Consider the following 12,026-nt stretch of genomic DNA (forward strand, 5'->3'; position numbering starts at 1 on the left):
GCCAAGTCGAGCCTGGGAGCTCGAGGCTCACTCTCCTTCGGCAGCTGGTGTCCCTGGGGAGACGGGCCGTGCCTGTGAGGGGCTTGGCACCTAGTGGGGGCTCCTCTGATTCGTGCTCACCTCCACCCTCAGCCCTCCTGCCTCAGCTTGCAGTGGGGTTTGGGGACAGAAAAGTAAGGCATGATCTTGGGCTTCCCTGGTGGCTTAGAGGGTAAGCGATCTACTTGCAATGCAGGAGACCCGGGTTCAATCCCTGGGTTGGAAAGATCCCCTGGAGAAGGAGATGGCACCCTACTCCAGTACTCTTGCCTGGAAAATCCCATGGACGGAGGAGCCTGTAGGCTACAGTCCATAGGGTCACAAAGAGTCGGACACGACTGAGTGACGACACCTTTTGGGCTTTTAGAAGCTCACAGGCCAGTGGGTGAGACAGGCATAAACAAGTGCCCGGTGGAAAAGATGCCCAGAGGCCAAGCTGGGTCGCAGAGTCCCCCTCCTCTCGCTGCTCCTCCCGCTCCTCCTGGCCGCTGTTTGCCTTCTCTCTCTTCCTCCTCCTCTGTGTGCCCCTGTTCTTTCAAGCTGTCATGTGTGAAGCTCTATCCTCTCAAACAGCCCTCTTCAAATGGCCAAAAAATAGTTTTCCAGACCTACAGTGTGCATCATTCTTGATTTGTTGATGCATTTTTAAAAACTTTTCTTTAACTTTCATCTGTGTAGTGTTTAAAACTGGAGAAGGCAATGGCACCCCACTCCAGCACTCTTGCCTGGAAAATCCCATGGACAGAGGAGCCTGGTAGGCTGCAGTCTGTGGGGTCGCGAAGAGTCAGACACGACTGAGCGACTTCACTTTCACTTTTTACTTTCACGCACTGGAGAAGGAAATGGCAACCCACTCCAGTGTTCTTGCCCGGAGAATCCCAGGGACGGGGAGCCTGGTGGGCTGCCATCTATGGGATCGCACAGAGTCGGACACGACTGAAGCGACAGCAGCAGCAGCAGCAGTGTTAAAAACATTTCCTTCATCTCCAAAAAATTCAGTAAAGAGTGTGCTGAATACAAATATTCACCTAAATTATTAATCATCCTCCGTTAGACATTGTGACTAGAGGTGATTTGATTCTAGTCACAGTTTTTGTAGCTTTTTAAAAATTCACTACATAGAGACTCCTTTGAAATTCAGAGGATGTTAAAGTGTTGTCCTGCAACCTATTTTTAGAACTAAGACTTAAGGCAGAGTCTGGATACTACATGCTTGGTGTTTAGTCAATATAAGTAATGTAAATATGCCTTACTTAAATGAGGTTAAGTCAGAAATCATTAAAATTTTGTTAGCTTAAAAAATTGGGAGAAACATTTGTATTCTGAAATGTTTGTTTGTCTTAAGCTGCTTGTCCCAATTTTTCTGGAGTGTGTACCATTGATCATCACAAGAAAAGACCTGTGTGCTAAGATTAGCATCATTGGCACTGTTTTCTCACCCAGACAAACAAACAAACAAAAAACTGAAACAAAACACATGGACATAAGGCAGCTTTCGGAAATGATAGCTATGTTTTATTACCTTGATGGTGGTGAGATAACATGAGTGAATGAATATGTCCAAACTCATCAAATTAAATACATGTGCAGTTGTTTGCATACAAATTTAACTCAAGCTGGAGAAAGAAGATTAGTATTATAAGGTTTTAAAAATAGTCTTGAAAAATAGTCTTGAAAAGTAACCAAATACTGAAAACAAAATAATGCTTAAAGAAGGTTAAATTTTGAAGGAATGTAAAAATTAGGCAACTCAGATTCATAGAACAGATGATGGTACCACAATTTCCCCAGAATGACCGTTGCTGTCTTTGGAGTGTTTGTGTGTGCTATTTTTTGCTTTTCATCTCTCTAGTTTGGATTTTAAACTTTTTTTCCAAGAATAGAACCTTTTGAAATGTTCTGGAATACAATGTTTGGCATTTTTACTCTGCACACTTAATGTCAAAGGAAAATCAGTTTACTCAAAGAGAATAATATGAAATTATTAACTCTATCTTTCTTTCGACTTTAGAGTGCCTATTGTAAAACCGCAAGTGGCTAGCTGGGAGCTCTCAGTGAAACTGCATGACGAAATTCATACTGTCGTAGCATCCAAAAGTGGGCCAACATTCTCCGTGAGTTTTGTTGTTTTTTTAATTTTTGACTATCTTGAAATTATCTATGACTATTTAAAACAATTTTAGCACATTCCATGAGTCTCATCTTTTGCATATACAATACAGGTGTGTTTCTGTTTTCATCTTCTTTAGGAAGCTGAATGGAAATGAAATTTTTATCTCTTACGTTAATGAGGAAATGTACTCTCAGACTTAGCCACATTCTAAATCCACTTCCTGTTACCTGATTCATTTTTCTGTTGTTATTGAGAAGGAATACTTCTGCCTTTGTTATAGAGAAGAGCATCTTTAACAATAATTCCAAGTACATGATAGCTTTGTTTCTTTTAAGACAAGTAACTTAAAGCCTCATATAACATTTTCTTGAGATTTCTTGTTGTTGGACATTCTTTATGCTGAATTTACCTTACAGTGACATTCTTTTTGTTTAGAAGACTTAAACCCCTTGAGTCATACCCATGAGAGGACTGCTTTATTTTCAGTCTGGTCTGAACTGAACGGTGTTGCAGTAAGATTTATACTATGGTATGAATGACATGTTTCAATCCTGTGATTTAAAATTGCCAGAAAAATAGCATGAAGAGTTACTATTTTATTATTTATTTATTTAGGCCGCATGGCTTGTGGGATATTAGTTCCCTGACCATGGATTGAATCTGGGCCCTGGCAGTGAAATTGCTAAATCCTAATCCCTAGACTGCCAGGGAATTCCCAGGAGTAACTATTTTAACTTGGGTCCTTTTTAACTTTCAGCATGAACCACAGAAGCTGCTATCTAGTTGTATAGTTAGTATAATGAATATTATATGTTGATTTTATATATTATATATGTTAGTATAGTGAATATTGGGCTTCCCAGGTGGTGCTAGTGATAAAGAACCTACCTACCAATGCAGGCAACTTGAGAGATGCAGGTTCAATCCCTGGGTTGGGAAGTTCCCCTGGAGGAGGGTATGGCAACCCACTGAAGTATTCTTGCCTGGAGAATTCCATGGACAGAGGAGCCTGGCGGGTGGCAGTCCATAGGGTCACAGAGAGTTGGACATGACTGAAATGACTTAGCACGCATGCACATAATGAGTATTAATCTACATTTCTCTTCTCATGGCTAAGTTGCACTGAGATGTCATTTTACCAGGTGGGGGAGGAAATGACTTTTCATCAAAAAATGTAAACTGGATATGAAAATGAAAATAATGTAATTTCATTGAAACAGTACTTGGAGAGGCTTGATATATATGGTAGATTCTTATCCCAGGTGGAAAAATAATTCAAGTAAGAAATAGTGAGAATTCATTTAATCAGCAAATACTGCATGCCTACTGTGTACTAGATAAGTGTAAGGCTGTTACACTGGAGAAGGTGACATTTTTATGTCACAAGTAAATGAGATTAATTCCTGAATTAAGGTTGGTCTCCTTGATTGTCTTTCTTTTTCTTTTTTTTTTAATTCGAGTATAATTATTTTGCAGTGTTGTGTTAGTACTCTTGCTTGTCTTTAAATTTTGTGATTCATCTACATGGCAAAATTGCTAAAGCATTTGTTACTGAGGTATTTCACTCAACTGTCTTAAAATAAAAACTGTGATGGAGTTAAACCATGTTCTTATGATATATTTTGTGATGAACTTATATGATTCTTTATATTTCTCCTATCTATATGATCATTTGAAAAATAGCTCTGTAAATGGACACTTAACTGTGCATCAAATTGAGTAGCAAATTACATGTGTTGAATATTAAAAGATAATGTAGTATAGTATTTTCCTAGGGGAAGGTTAGCTTTGCAAAAATGTAGGCCTTAGCATAATTTTCAGTTCTGTACTGAGTCACCACTGACGTGTTACTGTTAATCTGATACAGTGTTTTTCTAAGCAGTGCCTTGCCTTAATAAGAAAACTGCCCAGCTTATGTCTAAGAGTTGTTATTTCTCTGTGCTTGTTTCAGATTCCATGTTGGAAAGCTATAGATCATTGGCACAGTTCAAGTGATATCTGTTGAGTTTTTGTTGTAGAATTAACCTCATTTTACTTTTCAGCTCATGATGTGTTTTAAAAAAAACCCTCAAAATTAATACATTAAAAATTTCCCTGGAAAATATCCACTTTGATATATAGTATCAAAAACTACTTCCTATATGTATTGGCTTAGCTACTATCAGAAGCATCAGGCATAATAAAAATTGAGTATTCCTGATCGTATATCCCCTTTTCCTGACCATATTTGGACTGAGCTTCATTTAGCATCAGTGTTACGAAAGGAGACAAGTTGAATAGTGTGCAGTAGTAACGGCTTTCATTGGTATTAGATTTTAATAGTGGTGAGCTCCTGGTTTTAGAGTCTCAGAAGGGAGAGTTGTGACCATTTACTTGTTTTTCTGGATCACCCTCTGCCACATCAGTAGGAAGTTAGCTAAGAGGTGACAGTCTAGGTTAATGACACAAGAGGTAATACACATTTGTTTTCCTCACAGTAATGTGTTCATGTTTTCTGAAAGTCTTTTATTTCATTAAAATTAAAAAAAATAAGAATTCAAATGAGGAAAATATAGCAAATTTATAAATCTCTATGTAGGTCTCCTATTAAAAAAAGAAAAAATTAGTAGATACAGCTAAATCTCTTCTTTACATCATCCCATTGTGCTCTCTTCCTCTCTAGAGATGACATCTTTTGTGAAGGTACCATGTGTCTTTCTTGTACATGTTGTTACAGTTTCAGCATGCCATAATAATAATGAAATATTTCATGTACCATAATAATGATGAAAAAGATGTGAAAAATATATATATCAATATTTAATGATATCATCTATGTAAGATTTTAAAATACACAAAGCAAAAACAATTCCATTTACAATAGCATCAAAAAGAGTAAGATACTTAGGAATAAACTTAAACATAGAGGACAAAGACTTGCACTCTGGAAAATATAAAATGTTGCTGAAACAAATTGAAGAGGACACAAATAAATGGAAAGCCATCTCACGTTCATGGATTTGAAGACTTAATGTATGCTATAATGTCAGTATACTCAAAGCATATAGATTCAGTGTCATCCCTATCAAAATCCCAACAGAATTTTTGCAGAAATAGAAAAAAAATCCAAAAATTCATATGGAATCTCAGGGATCCCCCAATAGTTAAAACAATGTTGAAAAAGAAGAACAAAGTTGGAGAACTCACACACTTCCTGACATCAGATTTTATTTTAAAACTGCAGTAATCAAAACAGCATGAACACCAGTAAGACAGACACACAGACCAAGAGAATAGCGAGCCCAGAAATAAACCCGTGGATAAGTAATCAAGTGGTTTTTGACAGGAGTGCTAAGACCATTCCATACGGAAAGGACAGTCTTTTCAACAAATAGTACTGAGAAAAATTGGATATCCACATGCCAAAGAATGAAATTGGACCCTTATCTTACTCCTTATGCAAAAGGAGTTCAAAATGTATTAAAGACCTAAATGAAAAAGCTAGAGGTATAAAACTCTTAGGAGAAAATAGTCATTACATTGGACTTGATAATTTCTTGGTTATGACATCAGAAGCATAGGCAACAAAAGAAAAATAGGTAAGTTAGACTGCGTCAACATTTATAACTTTTGTGCACCAAAATCAGTGAAAAGGCAGTGCATGGAATGAGAGAAAATATTTGCATAGGCAGGATATATTTGCATATTACTCAGAATATATAAAGTACCTCACAGAAGCAATCTGTTTTAAACATGGGCAAAGGACTTATTACAAAGTTTAAAATATGTACATTAGTAGATAAATAAAAGAATTATTAAGAAAGAGACAATTAGGCAGTATAATGGAGTGATTCGGACACTATGTTGTGATGGGTGTTAACAGCTGTGTGCTCTTAGGAAATCAATTCCTCTAAATTTCAGTTTCCTCCTCTATCAAATGGAGATAAAGTATGATGTCTTTTAATTGGAGAAGAGTGAAATGATATATCTAAAGAGCTTGGAATGTTGTCCAGAACAAATTAAATGTTGGTTATTAGTAGTGCTAAAAGTACTACAATAAAAATCTAAATTATTACCAAAAATAAAGTGAAATAAATAGAAATGGGCAATGAACTTGAATAGACATTTCTTTAAAGAAGATACACAGATGACCGATGAATATGTGAAAAGATGCTTGATATCACTAATTACCAAGGAATCACAAATCAAAACTATAATTGGAGGCCAGTTCATAGCAGTTAGGATGGCTACTATGAAACAAAGCTCCAGAAAACAGTAAGTGTTGGCGAGTATGGATGAGATTGGAGCCCTTGTGCACCTTTATGCAGCTGCTGTGGAAAACAGTACTGTGGTCTATGTAAAAAGTGAAAAGTTGATAAGGTCCAGCAGTTCCACTGCTAGCTGTTTATCCCAGACAGTTGGAAGCAGGATCTTGAAGAGATACTTGCGCTCTCATGTTTAGCAGTCTTAGTCACAATAGCCAAGAAGTGGAACCAACCCAAGGGCCCAGTGCCAAGTGAATAGATAAGCAAAATATATACATGAAAGGAAATATTATTTAACCTTTAAACAGAAGAAAATTCTGACACATTTTATCAGACTTCATACAAATTTGATGCAGGCCACTGCAAATTAGTATTTTACTGAACAATTTTTCAGTAAGGAGGATGAAAATTTGGGGAAATAACGCAAGCAGTGAAAAAGCAGTAAAAGATATTTTATGTATTATAGGTTTTTATTCTGAAGCTGAATATGTGTCAAAATGAATAGCATCATTAAGAAGAAAAGAACCTGATACGTACAAGGCTGAGATATTATTTAGCTTATTAAGGTGATAAACTCATATATGTAAAAAACAAATTTCTTGTATAGTATTTTCATGACTGCCTTCTGGATTCCCAGGATGTTTCCCATTTCTCTTTTATTCTGCATAACACAAAACTGGAAAACATTCATGTGTTGATGTTAAAGATAATGGACTTAAATTCATGTGGAAGAAAAATGTCAGAGTACTCTTGACATGACGAAAATTAGCTTGGGAATTTGGGCTTCCCAAGGATGTAAAAATGAACACTGTACATGCTCTAAAAAATCTTTTTTGCCCAGTATTTCCTGTTAACTACTAATAAACTGTTCCCTGGGTGGCTCAGTGGTAAAGAATCCACCTGCCAGTGCACGAGATGCAAGAGACATGGGTTTGATTCCTGGGTCAGTAAGATCTCCTGGTGCAGGAAATGGCAACCCACTCCAGTGTTCTTGCCTGGAAAATTCCCTGGATGAAGTTACCTGGCAGGCTACAGTCCGTGGGGTTGCAAAGAGTGGGACCCAACTGAGCACACACAGCACTAATAAACTAGAAAAAAGTTGTAGTGTTCCTAATGAATTAGAGATTCTTTGTTACAGTGAATGACTGATAGAAATTTCTCTATGGACCTTGTGAAATGCTTCTTAATAATAATCAGAATCCTTAGACTATTGAATTTTGTCATATCAATGTAATTTTTATGTTAATGGTTATAAAGAAAAATCTAAATGATCTAAAATAACATTAAATATTAAGATCAAGAAAAACAGCACTTTAAAAAAAAAATCTCTTTTCAGTTTATTTTCCTAAATGAGATTTTTTTTTTTGTTTCTTATATACAGATCAAAACTTAACTTTTTGATAGGCATAAAACTTTGCTACAGTTTTAAATTGTGGTCACAATCCTTTCATTCTTTCAATTTCAACTAAGTTTTGTATTGATAAAATTTATACAAAAAGTTAAATGGCAAAGATTCATTTTTGGAACAGCAGCAAACTATAATTGCTGAATATTATAAAAAATCTCTATTTACAGAATTACATGCTGTTGTATGTCAAAAATTCTACAAAAGCCATTAAGAAACTGCTACAAATAATACAACAGGTTTAGCAAGGGTACCGGAAACAAAATATATAAAAATCAATAGTATTTCTACTCACTTTCAATGAGCACTCCAAAAATAAAATTATGAAAACAATTTCATTAACAAAAGCATCCAACGAATAAAATACTTAGGAGTAAATTTAGCAAAAGAAGTGCAATACCTGTACTGTGAAATCTTCAAGCTATTGAAAATTCATGAAGTGACTTAGTTCATGAATTGAGTGACTTAACATTATAAAGATGGCAGTACTTCCCAAATTGGTCTATAGATTAAATGTAATTTTTATCAGAATCCAAGCTTTATTTTTGTCAGAAATTGATGCTGACATTCAAGCGGATACTAACACTCAAATAGAAATGTAAAGAATCCAGAATAGACCATATAATTTTGAAAAATAGAATAAAGTTGGAGAACTCACTTCCTCCTTTCAAAACTTATTATAAAATTGTCTTGAAATCAAGACCGTGCAGTATTTGCATAAAGAAACCTACAGATCAATCAATAGAATAGAATTGAGAATCCAGAAGCAAGTCCATAAATGTATGGTCAGGTGATTTATGACAAAGGCGCCAAAATTATTCAGTAGGAAAAGAATAACCTTTTTAACAAGTAGTGCTGGAACAATTAGGTATCCATGTTTAAGAAGAATGAAGTTGGGTCCTTACCTCATATTGAATTAATATAACAAAATCCCACATGGATAAAAGATGTGAAGTATGAGAGATAAAGCAATAAAACTCTCAGGAGAAGACATAGGAGTACATCTTTGTGACCTTGCATGTGGCATTGTTTTCTTAGATTTGACTCAAAAGCACAAGCATCAAAAAAAATTATTTTGATGCTTGTCAAAATTTAAAACGTTGCTTCAAAAAATACTAGCAAGAAATTGAAAGGACAAACCGCAGAATGGAAAAAACTATTTTCAAATAATATATCCAGCAAAGCACTTGCATTTAAAATGCATAAGGAACAGTTAATACTAAAGACAATAATAAAACTTAATAATAAAGACAATATAGTATAAAAATAAGCAAAGAACCTAAACAGACATCTCTGAAAGAAAATATCCAGTTGTCAGTAAGCAAATACACAGGTGTTCAGCATCCTTCGTCATCAGGGATATGCAAATCTAAAGCACAGTGAGATGATGCCACGTCACACCTACCAGAATGGCTACAGTAAGCAAGTCAGATAATAACAAGTAGGGTTGAAGATGTAGAGAAATTGGCACCCTCACACACTGTTGGTGAAAATGTAAAATGATACAACCACTTTGGAAAACAAGCTGATATTTCCTCAAAAAGTTAAACATCTGGGTTATCCAGAACCTCAGTTCGATCATGAGTATTTTATCACAAATATTTAAGTATTTTTAGACTTACTTATATTTTTGTTACTGTGGTGAATGTATTTTACCTTTCAAATAATATTTCACATAATAATTTTTCCAAGTAATAGTTGCTGGGCAGCTGCTGCTGCTAAGTTGCTTCAGTCGTGTCCGACTCTGTGTGACCCCATAGACGTCAGCATACCAGGCTCCCCCATCCCTAGGATTCTCCGGGCAAGAACACTGGAGTGGGTTTCCATTTCCTTCTCCAATGCATGAAAGTGAAAAGTGAAAATGAAGTCGCTCAGTGGTGTCTGACCCTTAGCGACCCCATGGACTGCAGCCTACCAGGCTTCTCTCTCCATGGGAGTTTCCAGGCAAGAGTACTGGAGTGGGGTGCCATTGGCTAGATGTCAGCAACTAAAAGACAAATAGGAATATATATTTATTTACCCTGTCTACTAAACAATTTGGTAACATTGATATTCTTCAGCCTACTAATTCTACCTCTAGAAAGTCATTCCAAGGAAGCAGCGAAAAATTGCTAATATGAACATGGTATTGTGTTGGGAAGGAAAAGATGAATTCATGGCAGTTCCCTCAGAGATAGCCAGGTAAGCAGTCTCACTTACAGTAAGGAGACTTGAAAGTGATTGAGATACAGTGATAAATGCTTTAATGGAGGTGCCTTCAACTAGTTAAATCCATGAGAAAGAAAGAAGAAAGCAGTCATCTGCCTGGGGGAAAGGAAGGATGTAGGGGAAGATGCAAGTTTTCCTTGGCTGAGATGACTAATGAATAACCATTTAGAACATGATTTTTGCATAAGCCAGGACTTGAATCTAATTCACAGTGTAAGAAGGTGAGGAAAAACATTGAGACTTGTTGGCGTGGGAGAGCAAAGCTTGTGGAAAAATCAGAGACATCTTTTATAGATAATTTTGACTTTTTATTATGGGAATATTTGCTTTCTTTATTGTTATTGATTTTCTATAAATAGTATAGTTAGAGGTTTCCTTGTCTTGTTCTAATTATATTGTTTTCTGATACTTATTTTAGCTTATTCAGAGGTATCTTCATGAAACAGCTGATTACTTTGAGCTGATTAGTTTGTGCCTTGTCTCAAGCACTGTGTTAAGCACTTGACCTATGTTCTAAATGAGATAGCGATAAACTGCAAGGTCAGTGTTATTAGCTTTAGTTGACAGAAGAGTTGGAAACTGACATTCGGAAATACTAAAGCCGAAGTCACACAGAAACGTAGGATCCAAGATTAAACTTGTATCAATATGATTCCATGGCCTGTGAACTGGTACCTCTCTGCATCTGACTTTACAAAGTACTTCTGCTAGAGAAAATTCGGAGTAGTAGCACCAACTTGGAAAGTTAGCTCTGTTAGACTCTGGACACATCTTTGTTAATCTAAGGAATAATACACTTCTAGCCAGAACAGTTTGGTCACATGATAATAGGAAGTTTCTTTGTGTTAAACATTGAGGCTCAAATCATTCCATTTAAAGGCAGCCCAGAAGGCATCACAAGAGCGTGAATAAATCATAGTATTACATAATGTACAGTTTCACAAAGTGTATAATTAGAGATACTTGTTAAGACTAGTTTGTCAGAAAGCATTTTCAGTGTCTTACTACTCTTGTGGATGTTAACATACTTTTCAAGTTGTGTTAAAGTTCAAAGTACTGATTTTTCGTGGTAATTTTAGTCTTATCCAAGCAAGTAGTAATTTTTAGAGCAACACAAGATTTGAAATACATAAGATATTGCATCTACAAGATTTTGTTTGTGCTTTCGTTTTGTTTTAAAAGATTTTGTTTGTGCTTGCATTTTGTTTTAATGTTCATTTTGGTTGATGTAAAATTGTCTCAACTTGAGATGCCTGTGGTGGAGGGAGGGGAATGTTTTGTAATAGTCATATTATTGAAATTACCACCCTATATTTTTCTTCTCAAAGGAAGAATATGGTGATGAGCATAAGAATAAAAAATAATAATTACATATGGATGCATAATAAGAAATAATTATATATGCATTGTGTGAGGTTTTTCTTTCTCTAGTATAGCCAACTCTTTCTCATTTTTTCTACCACTATGCATTTTGTTCTAGATTTCCTGACTAAGAAAACATTCCACCAGAGTTTGTTTTGATATTTAGAGAACATTTTGAAAATGTAGTTTTAAGTGGAGCTGAGTATTTTTTATGTAACATTTTTCAAAAAGATGAATAATTAAAGGAACTTAGCACATACCAATACATAATCTTGTGTACAAATTAACCCTTTCTTCATGTTTTCAAATATTAATGAAAAGAATCTTTTTTCTTTTTAGTTTTACTAGTTTATTGTTACCAACCCATCTCCTTCCACCTTCCTCACACATGCGTGCTCAATCACGTAACCCCATGGACTGCAGCCTGCCAGGCTCCTCTGTCCATGGACTTTTCCAGGCAAGTATACTGTAGTGGGTTGCCATTTCCTTCTCCAGGCAAAGTTTACACCTGCAGTTTACATCATAATCTGGTTTTTATCTCACTTGCAGAGTAATGCTAAATCATGTAGGTACTAGAATTTGTATAGGGACATGGTAAGAATCATGATTGTTCTTTAAAAAAATAATTTTCAAATACCCTCCTTAGGAAAAAAAG

The 12,026-nt window shown here is 35.7% G+C and overlaps 1 protein-coding gene across 1 annotated transcript in view; it reads left to right on the top strand.

The window, feature by feature from the left end:
* PCCA (propionyl-CoA carboxylase subunit alpha) overlaps nt 1–12,026 on the top strand; it is a 381,652-nt gene that overhangs the window by 251,967 nt on the left and 117,659 nt on the right. The window contains exon 19 of the mRNA XM_052649967.1: nt 2,051–2,153. Coding sequence (XP_052505927.1) covers nt 2,051–2,153 — 103 coding nt within the window. The remainder of the gene's footprint in view (nt 1–2,050; nt 2,154–12,026) is intronic.

This window comes from Budorcas taxicolor, chromosome 12, assembly GCF_023091745.1.
Source record: "Budorcas taxicolor isolate Tak-1 chromosome 12, Takin1.1, whole genome shotgun sequence".
Taxonomy (NCBI): Eukaryota; Metazoa; Chordata; class Mammalia; order Artiodactyla; family Bovidae; genus Budorcas; species Budorcas taxicolor.